The sequence below is a fragment of the Syngnathus floridae genome, chromosome 18, assembly GCF_059516105.1.
Source record: "Syngnathus floridae isolate MCC-2025c chromosome 18, RoL_Sflo_1.0, whole genome shotgun sequence".
Taxonomy (NCBI): domain Eukaryota; kingdom Metazoa; phylum Chordata; class Actinopteri; order Syngnathiformes; family Syngnathidae; genus Syngnathus; species Syngnathus floridae.
Genome location: NC_142430.1, coordinates 9,147,028 through 9,168,533, shown reverse-complemented (window position 1 = coordinate 9,168,533; position 21,506 = coordinate 9,147,028). Strand labels below are relative to the sequence as shown.

Below are 21,506 nucleotides of genomic sequence, written 5' to 3'. Positions count from 1 at the left end.
GTCGAAAGCCCACCAAGGCTTGCGAGTAATACCAAAAAAAAAGAAAAGCAGTGCTGGCAAGCTATGAAACGCATAACTCTTGCACGGTAGGTTTACTCCTTGGGTTCTTTACCCCAATTATATTGGAGTGTGTATGCCACAGGGGTCTTTGAAAGACTCAAAGACAACATTAACAGATACTGAACTTTGTTTCCAGAAAATAAAACATTTTATCAGTCATGTTACAATAAAAATAAATGACTTTTTTTTTAAAGGTTTTGTAATACTTGGACAAAGAGTTTGCTTCACCTTGGAAATACTTTGACTTTTATTTCCATTTGTCTGGGTCATGATGCTCCAAATTTTGTTTTCATGAAGAGAAGAGCTCTTGGTCTTAATACTTAAAAAAAAAAAAAAACTTGTTTTTCACTTCAAGAAGTAAGCCCAAAACTACACATGATGCCATTACCGAAAAGAAAGAGTTACACTTAAAATCACTCCAAAATCTTTATTTTCTTCATACTTACAACAAAAAAAAATGCCACATTTCATTTCATGTTACAAAAATATATAATGAGTTTACATTCTAATAAATATAAAGCAGACAGAGAACTCATTTACCAGCGGTAGACCCGAAAGTCCGTCATCAATCATCAGTCAATATTTCCGGCTGGCTCAATCCGTCAGTCTGTCATTCTGTCATAGTTATTTTTAAATGTGCTCAGTAAAAATCTGTTTACAAGGGTAAAAACGCTATGGCGCACTTATATATAAAAATATAAACTCTTACATTATTACTGCTCCTCTTCTTATGAGCAATTGTTGTATTTGGTAAATAGTAAATTATGGGCCTTTTTTTTTTTTTTGCAGATATGTTGTATCATAAATCTCCAAAGATATTCATACCATTGGAAAGACAGTGTCGTTTTATTGACGTGTTTACGGACTGTTGGTGATGGCTTTGAGAATATCGCACGTGTTCTTGGAGATGACATCTCGAAGTTTTCGTACGCGGCGAGGACTGGAGGCCCCCACGTAGCTGTGCGGCTGCAACACGGCCATGCCTTCGTTAACGTTCCCCATGATGATGACCTGGCCCTCGGCAGCGGCGCTCGTTATGTTGGGGCACGGGCAATTCCAGTCCATGTTAATAAAGTTCACCTCCAGAGGCTCGTTACCAAAAAAGCGGAGGCCCATTTTCTCATCCTTGAGGATCTCCTCCACAGTCACAAGAGCGTGGCCAGAGTCTTTCTCCTCTGCAAACTCTGTCATGCGTCCCAGGATCACAAAGTCACTGCGACAGAAGCTGGTCACAATCTTGCCTCTGGGTTTGCACGCTTTGCAACTGTGACTTTTTGGGTAGGGGCACATCTCTTCGCACGCTTCTTTGGATTCAAAGTTGTTGTCATTGCCCCCGCATCCTCCGTAGATGAAGGACTGGCATTGGTGCAGGCTGCTGATGTAGGCCCAACGTGGTTCATAGGCCTTACAAGGACCTTGAAGACTGGGGAGGTCGCAGGGGGCCGACACTTCGGGACCGCAACATTGCATGCAGTTGTCGTAGGTCTCAAACAACTTCCTCGGCTGCTGTCCACCGCTATGGCAGTGAGTAAAAGAAATACAGTTGTTTCTTAGCGGATCGTAGAACCAGCTTACTATTTCGAGATCACTCCCGCAGACGTTGGGATTGTCAGGTGGTTTGAGACATTCCTCTGTGGGGCAGCGGGTCAAGTTCAGAGCTTCTGGAATCTTTGAGGGCTCCACGGGCAGCACCATGAGCGCGTGGTGGGCCCGCACCGAGCCAGACGGGTTCCGAGCTGTGCAGGTGTAGACGCCCGAGTCGTGCATTTTGGCACTGTAGATGACCAGCTGACCGGCGTTGGTGACCACCATATTCCCTTGGACGTGATTGCGCCCCATGACCACCTTGTCCTCCCCCTCGGAAAGCTGTTTCTCCCAAGTGATCTCGGGCGGGGGGGCCCCGGTTACGTCGCACAAGAAGCTGGCCGTGTCGCCCGCGTTTACAGTCTGGTGAACGGGGGCGCTCAAGACCGTAGGCGCCTGAGGCTCGGCAGGAGGCGGGACCATCACTTGCCAGGAGGCGGTCGTCGGGCGGAGAGTGGTCACCGGGGGTGCCGCGGGGCTGGTGCTTAGCCAGGCCAGGTGGAAACGACAGGTGACCACAGAAAGGCTGATACCCTTGGAGCACGCCTCGGCATCCATGTAGCACTTATTGTAGTAGGTCATACCGTCTGAGGCACACGTGAAGTGGGGCTCCCTCTCGCAGCGATCCCGACATTTACACAGCGGCTGGCCGTCCCAGATGTCGCACTCTGCCCCTTGCTGGGTGCACGTGAAGCCGGCGCAGGTCGCCGTCATGGGCACGGCCGCAGGTTCTTTCTCCCCGACCACGTAGCGGGCCGCCACGCAACTATGATTCCCACACACATTCTGGCAACACTTCTCAAAGGATTCACACTCCTGGAAGACAAATTACATGGTGGCAATCAGAAAGTAGAACATAAAGAGGAGACACTGGACATGTCATGAAGTTATGTCATATTTTACTTAAAGATCTGGAACTGTTTGAAATTGTGAAAATATGACAGCCTACAAGATTTTCTAAATTGCTGGCAACAAAAGTGAGCACAAACTGAAATACAAAGTCAACATGTATTTTGTGATTTCCAAGTACCAGTAAAGACTTCATAGTTGTTGAAATATTTGTTTCTTTCAAGCAATCAGAATTCTTCTCATTTCAAAGTAGGCTATGCAAAAATAAATAGATGTTATCATTTGAAATCATTTCCTTACCTGATCTGATTCACACTCTCTTGTACAAGTACTCATGGCGTCCACCCATAGGTTGGGGTTCATCTCGTTAGGACACATCCCCGCGTGTGAGGAGGTGAGATGAGGCAGAACCCCCATCCACACACTGGCCACAAAACATATCCAACGTGGAAACAGCATCCACCACATCTCAGCACTAGAGCGCACTTCCACACCGACACAAGTTGCTTGAAGTTTGAAAGCTTAGAAGAACCCGCAGGAGCAGGAGGACATCATACGCCTGGGAAAAGATGCGCAAACATGAGTGCAGCAGGACACATTCGACTTGATCCCAACAAGTTGGAGGAACATTTTTAAGTGAGTGCTTGGCTTTGGGCTGGTACCTGCCTGTTTAAGGGTCCCGTCCTCCCTCCCACCCCTCACACCTCACACACACCGTTAACCCTTTGAATACTCCACCGGTGCCAAAGCGCGCTGCGCGTGCGTAAAGACGCATAGATGGCGACCAGTTAAGGCTGTGACCCCTGTTCCAAAAAAAATGACCCATTAAATATAAAACAGACTTCTGTTGAGCTTGTATTAATCAGAGTTTCGTGCCCATATGAAACAAACAAGGGTTCAGTGAGGGCAACAAAAACAATGCGTTTGCGTTTCAGTTCCACAAGAGGGCAGCATAAACCAAAGTGTCCAACAACAGCCTACATAGGCCTGGCTAGACTGTATTATGTGTTTCTTATGCATCACCCACCACATGCGGGTCATGAGCCATTTCAATCCCAGGAAAAGTGTTAGTGAGCCTGCGGTCATATCAGTAGCCAACAAAATGCTGCTGTTATGTAATATAGCGACTGGAACAATTTGTTTCAGAACATCCACGGTGGCTCTCTCTCAATGGGAAAGAAAGAAAGAGAGAGAGAGAAACTTTCACTGCTTGGAGTAGGACAGTGATTAGTGGAAAACAATGGGAGAAATTGCTGAGTTGGTTAGATGGATTGCACCTAAATATTTAACTGGTGTCAATAGGCTACGTCGTCCTTTTAAATGTTTAATGGCATCTTTTATACAGATTGCTTCGTATGGAAATCTTCAGAACACTAAATAATACATAGTGAGTGTGTGCGTGCGTGCGTGGAGTAAAATTAGTCAAATATGACCAAGACAAAACTAAAATAGAAATAAAAATCTCATAAAAACAAAAACTCAAATAATAGAATCCATGGCAAAATCATATTACAAAAAATATAATATGAAATAAAAGAAAAAATTCTGAAATTGGAGGTCTTAAAGAATAATTTGGAGCAAATGTTTTCTAGTGATCCAGCCTCCATTGCGGGGTTTCCATTCATTTCATAGAGAAGATCACGATTAAATATTTGACTGTTCATGGTGTGTTCAGGGATCCAGAAGGAGAATTTGTCCATATGCAAGTGCAATGCTCACCCACTCCTTCATGGTGTTTTATTTTGGGATGGGCACACAGGCTGCTCAGGAATAGAACAGCATTCAAGTGGAATGAGCTGACATGTCGGAAGGCCGGCCACGTTCTCCCCATCTTCCTTCCATCCGTCCATCCGTCCGTCCGTCTGTCCTTTGCTGGCTCTGCAGCCCCAGACTGAGCGCCAGTTGCCTGAGAGTGTCTGCTTTAATCACTCACAGTGGCTCCCAGAGTCACCGTGACCTAAATCCATCCCCTCTCCTTCCTTATGCAATCCCTTCATCAGTGTGTGTTTGTGTACGGGTGCATGAGGGTGAGATTGCTACTCTAAATCTCCATTGCCCCCTTTATGTTGCTTGCATTATGCAATCAGCTTGGCGCTTTTATAGGCGTGCTCTATGACCCCAAGCTTGCAGGATGAGTGTGTGTGTGTGTATGTTAATGTGATTTTCTTTATTTGTTTGCATTCGCCTTGCTATACTTGTCTGCTCTCTCGGTCTCTCAATCTAGCCAGGGGCTGAGCGACAAGGTAGCCATGAAGAAAAGAAAAAAAAATCTCAGCAATTGCTAAAGATCATCACAAAACTTCTTCCTTACAATGTGCTGCTCTCAGAAGGCTTCTTCCTCTTTGGGCACCATTGTTTCCCAATTGTGAATAATTTGCTGAAGCCACTTTTAAAACCAAATTTCCCTCAAATCCTCATTCATCTCCCACTTGTCTTTTTCCATGTTGTGTTTCTTATCTCTCCTCCCATACTTCAGGAGTTCTACCCTACCAGGAAAGGAGGGAAGAAAAAAAATCTTGTTTCAACAAGGCATTTAATCTCGTATGGACGCTTTTAACCTCCCGTGAGTTTTACTTTGGGGAAGACGACTCTTCTTCCACAAGACATAAATCTCTATTATGAAACTCTCTTCAATTGCTTTGATTTTCTTTATAAGTGTGCTTTTAGGAAGGTGCTGATCCAAAAAAAAAAAAAAAAATCACTAACACTACGTCACAGTCACTTGCTCTGTCTCAGCCAGATGACTCAGCCGACTTATTTCACTGAAGACTCCAAATTGATCCAATGTGAATGGTTTTTTGTTTGCAGGTGATAGGGACTGAACACTGTAGTGAATAGCAAAATATAGAAAATAAAATCATATTCTAACTCTCTTCATTCTAAGCTAATCATGTCTTTTTTTAGTCAAAAAAAATTCTTGTTTAAAATGGATGATGGATATTTTAATAAAAGAATTGCTACTAATAACTATTTTTTAAAAGTAATTTTAGTTTCTTTAGTGTCTTTGTGGGTCACATAAAATGATGTGGTGGGCCGCATCAGGCCCCCGGGCCTTGAGTTTGACACCCATGCCCTAAAAGATGACCTCTTGAAATTCTTTGTGCACGTGTCAAGGGACATGTGTATTTGAAGAGATTTTTCTTGTCACCACCTTTGACGGCTTTCACCTCATGTGACCAAACATTTTTTGACTGCACTCCAGAGGACAAGTGAAAGGCAATCTGGGGAAGTGTGACCAAAAACAACAACAACATTAAGAAGGGTGCAGGAGGTGCAAGATGTCAACTTGGGGTCATGACAGAAGACCAGTGCTATCACTGGGATGGATATTAGTGGCACTGTGTGGAGGGGCAGAAGAGGTCTGAAGGGAGGGAGGGAGGGAGGGGTGAGGTGTCTCCCCAAAGTGCAGAGCTGCAATAAGACTCTTACAGTTGGACACAGTTCAGGAAAACTGTGCCTCGGTACACTGTGTGCACTTGGTAACACGCACATGCGTGCAAATATTCTTATATATTTCAAGTGCTACAGATTTTTTTTTTAATTCTCAGATAAATGCATCTGCAAGTCATTCAATTTCAATGTTATACATATCACAATTTGTGTCTTGTAATATTGAGATAAGATAGTTTCATTAACATTTTTTTGCTTCCAATAAGTCAAATTGAGAGTATTTTCTTCAGCACTGCCTATTTGCTGTAGGGGTAAAAAAAAAAAAGCAGAATTAACATATAGACGCAAACATGATGTTAGCATGCTAGATGTTAACATAGGAACAATTTTCATTTTGTTGGAAGTCAATTAGTAAGTCCAAATACATCTAAAAAGGTTACAGGTTAGTGCCAAGTTGTTACTTTAGGCAGAGGGAGAAAAAAAAACTTAAATAGAATCTCACTGTTTGAAATTTAAAGCACCCAAGTTGTTGGGTCCAAATGTGAGTATCAAAAATACCGATGTTTTCTTTTAGCATGTCGACTACTCAGTCCAATTTCAGAGGACCAGAGACTAAAATATCTTTGCACTATAGAAGGAAGTGAAGGTTGTAATAGACCTCGTTGACATTGCAAAAGACCCAAATTATTTATATTCTTTCTGCAGAGTTCATTTCGAAACAGCAGAACATATCAAATGGTAGCAAACAAATGCATGCATGCATGCAAAAGCACACATAATTGCTCCTGATGACGCACTCATCCCCGCTCCTATATTTGGACTTATCTCTGGGCTAAGCTAAAAAAGAAAAGCATTCAAAGAAAGAGTGTGCGCGTCTAATTGGATACTGCCTAGCCAGTCTAGGTAAGAGCAGCGTGACAACGGAATTATCACTAGGACCTGATATGGGCTTGCCGTCTGGCTTGAGTAGTAAAAAGGAAAACATTTGGGCTGACTCTACTAGAACGGTTTATACGTCTTTGACCAAAGACTAATTAAGCAATACAGATTTCTCCCTCAGTGCTTTTCTGAGGAGCAATAAAAACACAAGGCTTTTTTCAGTTCCCACCCTGAGTGACTAGTATCTAAAATGATGAGAAGAAATTTCATCGGTGATGCAACAATTATGAGTCAGCATTTGATGTGGGAGGATAAGTGTCAAGACCCAACAGCAGGTTCCACAAAATGTGCCACGTCATGCCGCCCACCAATAGGATTCTCCTGTGTGTTGCAGGGTCACTTTGTGATCTCTTAAAATTGAATACATGTTCAACTCGGCTTTACATTGTTGCCAATCTCAGCTTTTCTTCTCTTCGTCTTGATGACATCACGCTCAATTAGCGCTGCTTGTTTTAGTGACCACCCAGAGAAGCAAGGGGTCATTTGATCATGCACATCTGCCCACAGCAGCTTGTGTCCATGTACGAGAGAGAGAGAGAAAGAAAAAGAGAGAGAGTGACTCCAGTGGTGTTCACACATGCAGAAAAGAATGTCTGCATGCTTCTGTCTCAGGCAATTACCACTGACTCGTACCAGAAATGAAAGGGGAAGAAAAAAAGTACCGTGCATCATATTGCAACAATCCAGAAAGAAATATGTGATCATGTGATCAAATCAAAAGGAAAAAAATATCTGAATGGACATCATGACATTCAAATATGGAGTTTACACATATCTTTGATATATGTATTGTATATTTAGGGATCCTCATGCGTCCAAGATTTTAGCCTGGTAAGAACATCGCCTCCCCTGGATGACACCGAGGTTATTTTCTCTAGTGGGTCAGGTGACTGAGTCAGCTGTGACGCATATGTGACGGATGGGCGCTGCTCTCAAACATGAGTGGAGTGACGTTACAAAGGCAGTGGAGCGAGGGTCGGCTACGTACGTTTAGAGGTCAAACTGAATGCAAAAAACAAGGAGGCAAACAAAGAATGGGTAGTTAATTTTTCAGCTGGTGATAAATATATGAGCGCCCATATTAGGTCGATGCCAATTCCAATATTTGGCAGTAAAACATTCCGCTAATTGGTTATTTTTATTATTTTTGTATATTATTTTTTTTTAAAAAGTTTTCAATTCATGCCCTTAAAACACACTGTATATATTATTTCAAAAAATCCCATTTACTGTAATTATGACTTCAATACTATCTTTGCATAGATTATTGAAAAATGACAGTTTAAAAGTTGCCAATACAAAGTTCAAAATATCTGGATGAAGTATGTCTATGCTACTTTTCTAAAAGATGATGAAATAATCGAGCAATAATTGTACAGACAGTCCAACGGGGGCAGGTGAATGGAAACACTGAGCCAACGAACCTGAGTCCAATGTGTCCATCATCTCCAGTTTCCCCTGGTTGTTCACTTGATACCAGCTGCCAGTCAGTCACCTTCTAAGCACAAAACCCTCATGCATGATTCCCATGAGTCCCATTCTAGGTCGCATCCGCCTTCCTCCAAAACATGAGATCACATTACGCTTTTTGCTAAGCATTCCCCTGACCATAGTAAAACGTTTTTGAGATGAGCATGTGAACAGAATAAAATATTTAATCAAAATGGCAGTGTCAGAGAATTTGGAGAACTTCCTGGCTGGCACGACTTGTACTCCAGAGCGATTTATAATCCAGAAAATGCAGTATGTATATGATTTAATTTAGCAAGCATTATTTCTCTTTTATCCAATGAATTAGTGGGGCGTAGTCCGACTGCTCTGCTGACTCACCCACAATGAAATTGCTAGTGACATTAAGCATAGAACAGCTCTATAAGTAATTGTTTCTGTTTTTAGCCATTTTCCTTCCAGTAATTCATTCTTCCACTGGTTAGAATGCAGATGTCATGTTCCAGCTGAGTGTGAGAAAAGGGGAACTTTGGAGTGAATGGCCATCATTAGTTGTGAACCACAATGGCATCCACAGGCTTTGCATAAAGAGCCTCCAAAGCACAATGGGCCTTCTTTCACAATCAAAGCTGTCGCAATCTCTGCTGTAATGAGCAACATGGCAACAAATCAAACAAGAAAGAAAACGTGGGTGCTGGAGTTATGGCCAGCATGGAAAAAGGAAGCTGGGATGTTTAGCATGTGAGGGGGAATTGTGTTATTTCATCCCTTGCTGAAGTTTGAATTAAAAAAAATAAATAAGTACACAATATGAAAATAAAAAATGTTGTTTCCCGTATTTACATGAATAAGGAAACTACCCGTAGCAACTGTCGGCGGAGTTCTGTGGCAAAACAAAACAATAAACAAACAAAGCAATATTTCTTGAATGCTACTTTAAGCGCACTCACCCTTCAGGTTTCTCTTGTCGATGCAGAGCAGCCTTGAAAGCATGGAGTCAGCGCGGAAACAAATCATTCTCTGGCTCGTGGCGAGAGGTTCAATTAGATGCAGCACCTCCAACTGTCTAGAATTCAATTATGTAAAGAACGAGTTACGGTTGAGGGATGGAAATAAACAAGGTGCACTCATGTTTTATTCATCCCACACACCAAAATACCTCCTGCATAAACTACATCTGGAGCATGTTTTCCCCTCAAATTAGATCTGTGGCAATTTTCATATTTGCAAAAATTGCTGTGACTTGATTTGTTACACTCAATCTTTTGGCCAGCAGATCACATGCTTTTCAAAAAAGGTGCATTGAAAGTTCATATCGTCGTTTACTGTGAGTAGTCAGATCGGCCAGATTGTGAGGAGCACATGATTTCTTGTGAGTCATACAGTGGAAACTCCATTGCTTCAAAAGTGCTACGATATGAAGTTCATCCCAAACATTTCAAAGAAATATTAGAATTATAATAATATTCATTTGTGACGTGACATCATACTTATTGCGAAATCACTACATCACGACCTATATTTCCTCTGTGTTTGAAATTAAGACGATAACACTTTTCTCCTGCTCTATTTCGAAACAAACATTTGTATTGTCTGCTGAGCATCATTCAGAGCAAGCACACAAATGAGCTGGATTGAAAAGCTCCAGTCGGCAGAATGATGAGAGAATTGACCTTCCCTTCAATGGTCGCTCATTGCACCTCAAAGGCCTCACAACAAATCATTCATAGGCTCATAGTGGGAGAACAATATACATGCTAGGCCACACACACACACACACACACACACAAACGGAATGGGTTACCTCAGAAGGTCAATGTACGGAAAGATGGAAGGTGACACCTCCCAAACACAGGCTCCCCTCTCTCTCTCTCTCATCTCTGCTTCACAGTTCCCATCCTCAGAAAGTGGCCAGCCAATGAGAGAGCGCCCATATTCATGTCCACACTCTCCTTTCTAATGATGATGAAAAGCTGAAATCCTATCCAGCCTCTTACGTGCTAAGACAGAAAGAAAGCAGCAGCCGCAGCAGCAGCTGCTCATTTTCTGCTGATCATCACGCCTTCAGAATGTAACTATTGATTTGCAATAGCGGGAGCTGTAGGCTATTAAACGAGGGAACATAATCGCAGACAAAGAAAAATAGGATGAGGTGATGAGAACAGAAAATTGATGTACAGTAGAACCTGTTCAAAATGGAACTGCTGACTATTTGGCAAATATTCTATTATTTGATATTATTCTGATATTCTATTATTTACTAAATGAATTATAGAGCGGAGTCTACCTTACAATTTGTTCAGACTTTTTTCTTCAAGGCTAAATAAATAAATATAATATATATAGTATATACATTTTTGTATATAATATATATAGTATAATATCAATATATATAAATAATGTGAAGCGTTCTAGTGTAATAATTATTTCGTATTTTATAGTCAAGATTTGTAAAAGGCAAAGGTATAAAACCTCATCAGATGGGTCAATACTGCTCTTTGAGAGGTGGACTGACATTAAGGAGTATTGACCCAAAAGCACTGATCTGAAACTGATGTTGGTTGGTCGGTCGGTCGACTCGCCATATTTCCCAGCAGCGCTTAGCTCGCTTGCCCTTGAGGAATCTTGCAATCAGCACACATGTGAATCCTTCCAATTCCACGTTGACCTTTCACAGCAAAACCTTGTCACGCATCCCACTGACATTTATTCCCAGCGAGTGAAATATTAAAACCATGGGAGATGAGTGCGCCAGTCCCCTCAGCATCTATTTTAGTAGCAACCATAAATGAAACATGGCCGTGAGGCGATGATGTAGACTCAGCGTGGACTAACAAAGAATTTCTTTCCATCCAAGTACTATAAAAGTCACCTCACATGCTCCCTTTTGGAAAAAGAAAAGAATCACACTCTAAGCGTGAGGGAGAGCAGATGGAAGTTCGTACGCATCCCATCTGTTCATTGTGCACCGATCTCATCACATCTTCCGTCAGCCATTACAAGACTAAAACAGACACCTAATCATGAGAAATGGCTTCCTCACCATGCCATTTATGGACTTAGTGCATTTAGAAGTATATATATATATATATATATATATATATATATATATATATATATATATATATATATATATATAGCTGGCTAGCACTTATTACATTCCTGTCATGTCATTCCTTGTAAAGATAACAAAACATAAACATGATTTGTTTCAAGGTTTGGTCTTTTTTTTTTAGCTGTCAGTATTGTTAAATTACATGCAAAAGTTAGTTTGTGCTTGACTGCAGTCTTATCTCTACTGTGCAGGGGAACCAGTTAGACAAATATCCACTCAGCAGAGATTAGAAAGGAGACTGCGCCTGGGTTTCCTATTATTAGAGGAAAGGTTTGCTAGGGAAGAGCTCCAGGGAATTGCTGAGATTAAATTACACAGCCGAGTATTGAATCCAGAAGAAACTAGGGATAAGATATTCGTGCATGATAGCGCAACGGTTCTCATGTGGAATATATAAACTTCACTTTCGACTAAAGACATGATTTCTTTGTCCTCCAATAATTGATGACAGAAAAAGGTGACTAACCATAGTGCATATTTCATCATGGATCTGAAATAGATAAATAGTCGTAACTCTCCAAATGATAGGTGTCAAACTCAAGGCCCGGGGGCCATATACAACCCGCCATATTTTATGTGGCACTGACTTGTGTCAATACTAAAATAACAAATCGTCTCCATTTTTTCAAAAAACAGAGATATTGCTAGCAGTTTTTATTACCGTTGGTAAAATATTTGAACCGTTTTTCATAATGGCCCTCCAGGGGAAACTATGCGGCCCGCGACAAAAATGAGTTTGACTCCCCTGCTCTAAATTCATATTCACTAGCTCGTTTCTAAAATGATGGGAATGGCAATTGGTATTTTTCAGAGAAAATCACTGCCTGCTCTTGGGAAAATAAATGAGAGCAATATGACTGAGCAAAAAGAAAAAAAAAAAAACCTACCAATTTATGGCCCAAAACAATCCGCTGAATTATGCCAGGGGGAACTGCATAGCTGGATACACTTTTTTTTAATTAGGTCTACCAATTCACTTCCAATAACTCGGCAAATGAATAGTTTGTTGGTGCTACTGAACGCTGTAAAGCAGAAAAATATCCTTTATACAAATATATAGAGAGAGGGGGAGAGAGGGCAAATTGAAAATGGCCTAGTTTCATTTTCCACATCAAAATACGCGCATACATGTGAATAACACCAAATAGTATTGCTTTTAATTTAGATCTTCAACTCTCACTGGAGCTGTCCGCAATGGAGTGTGAAGCGGTTGATGTGAGAATTCAAATCGGAAAAGGGTGAAAAGGCCTCTCCAGGTCACCAATGAGATCTTTCCCCAAGTGTGAAATTTACTAGTCTATCCACGTTGCTGCCCTCACCTATTGTTTCCCGACTGAAAGAACAAGAACAAGCTGCTGAAATGAGTTTCCTCTGCAGGGGGTCCGGGACCTCTTTTGGAGGTGAGAAGCTTGGTCGTTCGTGAGGGGAATCTAGTAATGATGCCACCTGGGTGCTTCCCTGGTGAGGTATGGCATGTCCCACTGTTAGGAGGCCCGGTAATGACCCAAAACAAGCTGGAGACGCAAAATATATGTTTCGTTTATACAAAAAATAATCCTTCAAAACAGAAGTCATATCTTGACATAATTATCTCATTTTTTGCTTTCCCTTGAAAGTGTAAGATACATATTTGCATTTTAGACCGCTGCTGTCTGACACACTCATTATTATTATATATTTTTTTCAGGCTAATGGAAATGTAGAGGGAGACTCATGACGATAATGCATCGTGATTGGTGACACCATTATTTCCTGTTTAGAAGCTCCAGAAGATGTAGTTGGAAATAAGGAAAACAACATTATTCCATCCATCTTCCATCATTTACCATGAACTACAGCACTGGCTTTCTCTTTCTTCTTCAAGCAGCTCTCATCAGTATCAGAAAAACTCAAGGAAATGGTTGTCATGGCTACAGGTTTTGCCTGAAATGTATTTATGAAAATGTCTCTCCCTGCTTTGTCTCTGTCTGCCTGCTTTTCAAGCTTCTCTTCATGCCTTAGCTTCGAGAATTGCGTTGGTGCCTCGTCACATGTTACGTCAGTAGGTGTGAGGGAAGAATCGTGGATTTGCATAGCCATTGCTGGCAGCTGGGCGGGTCGCTTATTGCGGAGAGGCGAGGATTCTCCTAGGATGACGCAGACAAGTCTATTTTTAAACCTATCGAAGTATGTGCTACACCCTCTGGGTTGTCTAACCTTCAACTGTGCCTGCAAAGCAAAACAAACAGACACTAAGGCATTATTCACCCTGACTTGCGAGGCCGCCGTTCTGTAAGCTTGTTTTGTATGTTTTTCATTATTACCGTATTTTCCGGACTATAAGTCGCTGTCTTTTTTCATAGTTGGGCCAGGGGTGCGACTTATAGTCCGAAAAATACGGTATTGTTATTTACAGACGTTCGGCGTGAACCCCCGTGATGTTGCGGTCTCACCGTTACAAATTTCCGGACACATTGCAGTCCGCACTTCTTCCACCACCACAACACATCCGTTCCGCAGTCAGTGTGAATTAGGCATAAGAGAGAGTCGTGAAAGTAAGTCATAGCAACAAAAGCTTTCTTTTTAGGCTTGTGAGAGCAATGAAATATGGATTATGACTCCCCGGCGGATTGATGCGGTGCTTTTAGCCTGAACGATTGTCAGCCGCGGAATAAGAATAGGACAGAATGGATGATCCTCACTAAAATGACTTGGCAGCAGTTGAAAGCTGCGAATGACTCAAGTTCTATCCTGGCCAAAGTCTCAGTATTGGGCTTTATCATTGGATAACACAGGCTAGTGTCGATCCTCTTTATCTTGGCTCATGGTTATGTCTTTTTAATCAAGTGTGCAGCTCCCAGTCATGCTTGCTTCCACTCCACTCACGTGGCAATATCTTTGGCTCACGTGCCAAAATCCCAAATCACATGCAGGTGTTAACCTCATTCTCTTTCATGAATTCAGGATGACAACTATCCCTTTCTCACTTCATCGACTCCATTGAAAACTTTAAAAGAGATATATTATGAAAAGTGGCTAGTGATTAAGAAACAGTTAATATTTGTTTACAAAAATGACTTTCTCCATCCATGACATGATCATTCTTGGTTTTTATCGTTGTGCTCACTTCATGTAGGTTTGCCACATGGGAAAAAAAAAAATGTCACTTAAAGGACAAAAATGTATGCTTCTGAAAATATTAGAATGAAATGCATGTTAACAATTGAAGGAAAGCAGACCTAAAAACTGGACCCAGAATATTACACCTCATTATCTTGGACTACTTAATTGCCAATAAACACAAAAATCTTTTAATTGTTTGAAAATGTTAGTTAATAGATTTCCTAAGTGATTTGTTTTGAAAGTAGTGGTTGTTCACTTCAAACAAAACATGCCCTTGCTGCTTCCTTCCATGAAGCATTTAAAAATTATTGAATAAGTGGAGTATACACACTAGACAAGATGGAGTCACAGCAAGGCCAACCTTAGGAGTTCCCCAGCACCATCTGTGGGCCTGAGATCTTCACGCTTGTGTGCATTGTACTGAAAGTCTGCTTTGCATATTGTTTCTCATCAGGACCGCCATGTAATTATTGTGAGAGCCGATATTTACGGCACATGAGCATAAATCTCCCGTGCTACTCATGCCTCTATTATTAGCTTGCTAAACAGTGCTAAAAGATTCCAAATATTTAGGCAGGCAAAGAGAAGTGAGTTGACAAAATCTTCCAACTGTAGTTTCTTTTATTAAAAAGACCAGGGTGCAAATATGAAAAATAATAAAGACAAGCATATAGTACTTTTGAAGCATTTAATACAAACTTAACAATATAAACTATTTCAGTCCCTCTTGACATGTAAGACACTGACTCAAAATACTTTGTTATACCGTATTTTTTTCATCAAGTATTGCACAATGTAGGTACAAAATTAATATCCATACGATTACATTTGTTTTCCATAGTATAGCAAAATCTTCAACCTCTTAAAAGAAAATACAATTCATCTTTCAGAAATAGCAAATATTCCTACACTTGAGTTCCACCACTAAAGGAATACTCTGTACACAATCTTCAGAATATCTGGTGTATTTTTTTTTTTTTTTTTTTTAAAGATGGATTTCTTTAACAAGTCTTTAAAAAAAAAAAAAGAAAAGAAAAGGAAAAGCTGCTGCAGCCATCACAGATCACTGGAGTAGTAAAAAGATATAAATGCAACACCATGTCATAGAAACAATATATACTCTGATATCTTACAAACTTTGTACTAAATTAAATTATACAATTAGAAAAAGACCAAGTAACCCCACTTAGTAGTGCCAATTCATAAAAATCAGCCTTGTCTTACCAACTGCAAAATACTGTAAGAGGCCAAAACTCGAAGCGTGTGGGTTGTTTTCTTTTTTTCGGAGTATTTTCATCAACATGGTAAAAAATAAAAGACTATTGTGCTCGGTTGGCAAAAAGGGAAAAAGAAAAGCAATAACGCATGGTGAATTGAAGTAACCAAGCTTGAATGTGTTTGTACAACAAGCTTCTTCACCGAGTAGAAAACATCTCAAGGGCTTCCAGTGAGCAAACCCTTGGGCACATGCGCTTGACTGACGAGTCGCTAGCACGCCAGTTTCCAAAAGTGTGCGTTTTGTTTTTCCCTCTCTCTTCCGAGCCAACTTGGTTTATAAATAACCGTCTTGCGTGGTGACTTTTAGTTAGCCATGACGGGCTGGAATTGCTGGTTAGAATACTGCATGGCGCTCAGACTGAAGTTGAGGCCATCCACCAGGGACTTGTCGTTGAGACTTCCGTAGGCTGCAAACACGTCCAAGGCATTGTTGTACGGCAGCCCCAGGGAGCCCAACCCCAGGGAGGCCTCGGCGGGAAATGCTGCTCCGCCGGGGCTGGCCTGACTCTGGAGGTTGGGGAACACAAACTCCTTGGCGTTGGGGGACAGAGCCGAGGGCTGCTTCTGCTGCTGCTGCTGCTGCTGCTGCTGCTGACTCAGGCCCAGCCCGTACAGCGAGTGCATGGAGGTGGAGATGGCTTTCTGCTTCAGCAAGGTGTTGACATTCAGACCCAGGTTGCCAATGGGCGACGAGCGCGCCGCCTTGTTGCTCCCGCCGCCGCCGCTGGCGCTATTGTTGCCGCGCCCGCTGCTTTTCATCTTGGTGGAGCCGAACTTGGTGGCGGCAAAGGTGGCGGTGGTGAAGGTCAGCGGCTGGGCCGACCGCGGCATGAAGGAGGGGCTGACGGCGGCCGATTGCCCGAAAGGAGGGGAGGGAGAGCTGGACTCCGACAAGGCCCCGACGGGCTCGGCGATCGGCATAAAGACTTGGGCCTCGGGATTAAAGCTGTTCTTGATCTCCTTGTCGAGCTCAGAACCGTTCTCGCTGCTATCGTCCACGTACAGCACCTTGACCGCTCCCTTCTCACCGATCTGGTAGGAGACCTCGAAGGGGTCGATCCACACGCTAAGGTCCTGAGGGAGGTTATTGCGGACATCTTCTATGGCCAGCCCGCTCTCTTTAGCGGCCTGCTCCACAACCGGGTCCACCTTCTCCCCTACATGGATGCAGCGGAACCCCGAGCCTTTGTACGGCTTATCCGGATACCAATGGCCTTCATATTTTTTCCTCAGCAAGCTCTCCAGCTCCTCGCCAAAGATATTCACACGTCGTCGGGGGAGTTTGTTGTAGAGATAGGAAATAATAAAGTTGAGTGCTACTTGAATTTCAAGCTGCATAGCTGCTTCGCTGGCGATGAGGTTTGAGTCTCTGTCGTTTGTTGAAGCCCACGGCACCGCAAAAACAAGAAAAGAAAAAAAATCTTCAAGGCAGCAGTGATGGAAAGGTATAGATTGACTTCTTGTGGATCAAATGAATCTCTTTCCTGAAACGTGGCGAGGTTCTGGTTCCTGAAACACAAGACAAGTCACTTTTAGTACCTCTGCATTATTTCAACGCGTCCATTTGCCCAACAGAAAACGTTTGACATCTCCAAAACGACCTATTACGGAAGAGGGAGCAGGACCTCGTCTTGAACAGCAACAGTGAGTTTGCAAATACTGCATCTATCTATCTCTCAACTGGAGGATATCAGCCCCTCTATAAATAAGCCATTGAGTCACTAAGAGTGTCAACACGGTGTTCCTCGTGCGACAGAATAAAGGCAAGCGTTTGTGACCTCTGCGGGCAAACGGAAAGTGTGCAAGAATCACGCGGATGTTGAAAACATGTTCGGACAAAAACGCCGAGCGAAAGATCTTGCTTGGGGTGGATCCTTCCTCCCCTCCGTCCCTCCCTCCGCGCTACGTCTCTGGCTTCCAACAGGACACAAGGGCAAATGCTGTCATTACATAATCAACACTAGCTCGACGTGCATCTTGGAGGACACTTTTGCAAATATGTTTAATTTTTGTCTTGCATGACAATGTCGAAATTAGCATCACAAGCATTAGCAACTTGCCGTGAGGGGTGTGAACGCCCGTGTAGCATACTTTGTGTGTGTGGTGGAGGGGGGGGGGGGGAATTCATTTATCTATTTTTAATAATCTACCGTGAGACGATGCCGTACGAGTAGCGAGTCACGGTTTATCATTTACAGAGTCATCGATTAAAGGTTAGAGGACGCAAAAAAAAAAAAAAGTCAAATGAAGTCACGTAGCTTGGTGGTCGGAGCTAGAATATTCGACAAATGCTGCGTGACCAACATTTAACAATCTGGTGTCACTCATTAAAAACTAAAAGAGAAATACACACTGAAGTTTTTATTCTTAATTAGACGATTATGACACCGCTGCGTTTGACTTAAGATGTACTTACATGGAAAATGACAGGAGGTCCTTCTTGCAAGAGCAGGCTTCCGCTTGGAGGATCGGGGACTTTCAAAGTGCAGTAGGAAATGATTATGGCGACGTGTCTAGATTCCAGGCACGTTTCTTTCCTTCGATAGCTTGATGTCGAGCCACAAATCCTGCTGAAATGACTCCCCACGAGCACCCTGGGAGTTTGCACAACTCTGCCCTTTAAAGAGTGATGGCGACTTGTTTATATAGTATCCCTCCGCCACCGACAAGGAGGAGGTGGCGATGCGGCTCACAGTGGTTGACACCCGGCAGAGCCATTCCATTGGCTAAGCAAATGACGTCACCGGCAAACCATCAAACGCTGGCTTCTGATTGGATAATGTCTTGCTCAATCAACATTTGCATTGGTTTGCCATTTGATGCGCTGCGAACTATTTTTGCTTTATTTTGAGTCATTCAAACCAAAACATATGAATAAAAAATGGGATTTTATGCAATAGCAAGGTGATTAAATGGTAAAGTTGATCACTGCGATGACTACGATTTTAATGCGACACAAACCCCTTTAAAATGAAGGTTACCGCGGTCACACCATGGGAGATTTTATGATGAATAATAAAAGTAATAGTGATCGTTTCAGATCAAACTTTGAAAGCAAGCCAAATTTTCAATGACAGCCTTTCATTGTGGGAGACGCATGCTTGCATAAACACATGCACGCACACACACCTGTCTCAAGTGTTTTGTTGCTACCCAGAAATGAAACACTACACACAAACACACACCTGTCTCAAGTGTTTTCTTGCTACTCAGAAATGACATTTAGATGTTCCAAGAACCAACAGTAGCCACAGATCTAAACTGACGACCTTCTTTTGCAACATTAAATCAAACAGATGGGAGTTTGCTCTTGCTGCATGTGAAAAATGACCACTCTCTAGGATTAAGATTTTCACAATACGATCTGTAGATTGTGAAAAATGGTTGTCCGGTGATTGTTGGCAGCGTTATGGTGCCTGTGTGCTGGCTACCTTTTCACAGCAGCTGAACAGTGCAGCTAGGGCTTAAGTTCTCCCATGTCAGCTTGACGCCACAGTCTGTTCTTACCTAACATGGGCTCCCGCACTCCTGTGTTTGCACAATAAATACAATGCCATATGAATCTCGCAGGCCGGGGGCATGGTAGCACAAGACAGGCGAGGATGTGGAATGGAGAAGCTTCGAAATCAATATCGTGTCCTCATTGCCAAAGTTTCTATTCGTCAACTAAAATATATAAATCATACTAAAATTAGAGGACAGTTTCCTACTTTTTTTCCACTTATGGAAAAATATACAAGCTGGGGTTTTTTTTTGCTCGTACTGAGATTTGGGGGAAACTATTTCGGGACAGCCAGCATTACACACGCTTCAAAGTTCATCACGTGAGGCCTTTGACTCGCTGAAGTGGACAATATTAGCTTTGTGAGAGATAAAAACATCAATCGTGATCTCATAAAAGAAACTTTCTACTCCTTACAGTTGATCTTTAGCCTGGTCTTATATTGCTATGCAGTCAGGTCATAATTGCAGAGGCTATAAAATTCTGCAATCATCATGACGTTGGTTTTTTTTCCCAGATTGAGTCCCAGCAGGGGATGAAATACGGGTCCCCCACCAACCACAAAACTACTAATGTGATGGATAACATCACCGCAGCCGAACACATCATCGGAGACACATCCAGGCCATCAGAGAAAATTATTTATCCTTTAGGACATGTCAAAAAGAAACCAGGCAGAACATGCAAACTCCAAACTGAGACAAACATGCTCTACCCCACAAAGTTTCCTTTTCTTGTTATAAAACTAGGTTTGTTTTTCCATTTGAGTTGGCATCCCAAGCGATCTACCACAAGGAGGTCCCGGATCATTTTTGCTCATTCTCCCACTTTCTATTGCCAGTATGTGAGTGTTAGTCTTGGCTAGAGGCAGGTAGAATAATAGTCCCACAGCATGCCTAACAATGACTTATTTGTTATTCCCCACTAGAGAATGGCAAGGTGAACATTTCCTTCTGTTGTCGAGAGGAAGGGACTCAACTAATGAAGCGAGAGATGTTTTAGCACGACTCATGCAAATTTTTTTAAGTCAAGTAAGTCCACATAGGCATTTTTCTATAGTCTCTTCTCACAATGCTGTGATACCCTTTCCTCCCTTTTTGGAGCTTGTATATAATAGTATGCAAATATTATGCATGTGGTTGGTGGTTTTGCATCAGGCATGGGACTGTAAATCAAAAGGTAAAAAAAAAAATGGAATTAGGACAGCACGCATGTGTGTGAATCTGCTTGTTTACAAGCAGGAATTGAAACATCCATGGAAATATGGTGTTATTTGATGGCTATGTTAATTTAGTGAGCCGATAGAGACAAAACTCAATAATAAAAAGTGTCACACGCTGAATTCATTTCTCTCGGTTGTTTGTCAAGTAGTGAGAGCACAGATGGATTTATTATAGCGTGTCTACAAAATATGGCTTCAATCTTTCCTTTCTTATTGAGTGCCACTTATTGGTTTCATGGCTTTTTCAATTTTTTTTTCAGAAACACCAAGCAGATACAGGATAGTTGGCCTTTTTTTTCTGATACATTTGTAGAACATGTGGTTTCACACATGCTTTTTTTTTAATGGCAGTGGCTAGATATGAGTGACCTTTTTCAATCAACTGCTTGTGTGCTGTCCAAGAGTTTTGGTCAGACCATAACACATGTTCTCACATACATTTGGGAGATTTCAAGTGTTTGCGCAAAATTTAGCCAGATTTCTGAAATAGGACTTCACCCTAACCCATAAATATGAAGAAGATGGGCCATTAGGCTACTTACCAGAAATGTTGCTTCATTTGATGAGAATGTTCTTCATTGTTTTCCATGGCTTAGAAATTCTTTTAAACACATCTCCAAATTGATGTCATGGTTTTGCGTGGCTGAGGACTCTAAGGACACCAAATTTATGCAAAAAGAAAAGACAAACAATGAATCAACAAAAACAAAAAGAAAGCTGGGAATTAAACACAAGCAACCTGATGAAACGAGGAACACCTAGGCAAGACACCACTGAGCTGATTGATGGACACAACCAGGTTAACAACAACAGGTGGATGGACACGAAACCTAACGAGACAGACGAGAAATAAATAGTGATGCAGGGAAAAACACAAATCATGACACTCGGATGCATATGCATATATGCTATATATATATAGAAACGTGATCCTCGGTGAAGGTGTCTTTTTATGCTCTCTTGCAGTCTTATGAGGAGCTGGTGGTCAATAAGTATTCATAGCAGCTCCATCGTGA

The 21,506-nt window shown here is 42.0% G+C and overlaps 2 protein-coding genes across 7 annotated transcripts; both read right to left on the bottom strand.

Moving 5' to 3' along the window:
* Positions 1-473: 473 nt before the first annotated feature.
* Positions 474-21,375, bottom strand: LOC148382936 (WAP, Kazal, immunoglobulin, Kunitz and NTR domain-containing protein 2-like). 6 transcript variants are annotated; one of them, XM_088358985.1, is made up of 5 exons: positions 21,230-21,375; positions 21,033-21,142; positions 9,222-9,337; positions 2,794-3,052; positions 474-2,460 (listed from the first exon to the last, which is right to left on the bottom strand). In XM_088358985.1, exons 4-5 carry the CDS (start codon positions 2,959-2,961, stop codon positions 919-921), a joined length of 1,710 nt encoding a protein of 569 aa, XP_088215111.1. In that variant the 5' UTR covers positions 2,962-3,052; positions 9,222-9,337; positions 21,033-21,142; positions 21,230-21,375; the 3' UTR covers positions 474-918. The 6 variants fall into 6 exon arrangements, with proteins under 6 accessions (XP_088215111.1, XP_088215114.1, XP_088215112.1 ...); XM_088358988.1 differs by lacking the exon at positions 21,230-21,375 and adding an exon at positions 8,247-8,381 and having other exon boundaries at positions 21,033-21,223; XM_088358986.1 differs by lacking the exon at positions 21,230-21,375 and adding an exon at positions 8,247-8,377 and having other exon boundaries at positions 21,033-21,223.
* Positions 15,092-18,406, bottom strand: LOC148382937 (protein Tob1-like). The gene is made up of 2 exons (XM_088358991.1): positions 18,183-18,406; positions 15,092-17,275 (listed from the first exon to the last, which is right to left on the bottom strand). Exon 2 carries the CDS (start codon positions 17,102-17,104, stop codon positions 16,070-16,072), a length of 1,035 nt encoding a protein of 344 aa, XP_088215117.1. The 5' UTR covers positions 17,105-17,275; positions 18,183-18,406; the 3' UTR covers positions 15,092-16,069.
* Positions 21,376-21,506: the final 131 nt, after the last annotated feature.

What these genes read in the sequence shown, in the direction of transcription:
- LOC148382937 (XM_088358991.1), bottom strand. Translation starts at nt 17,104, where the DNA reads ATGCAGCTTGAAATTCAAGTAGCACTCAACTTTATTATTTCCTATCTC.
- LOC148382936 (XM_088358985.1), bottom strand. Translation starts at nt 2,961, where the DNA reads ATGTGGTGGATGCTGTTTCCACGTTGGATATGTTTTGTGGCCAGTGTG. An exon ending in GAGAGTGTGAATCAGATCAG is followed by an intron (nt 2,461 to 2,793) that starts GTAAGGAAATGA and finishes TTTGTCTTCCAG; the next exon opens with GAGTGTGAATCCTTTGAGAA.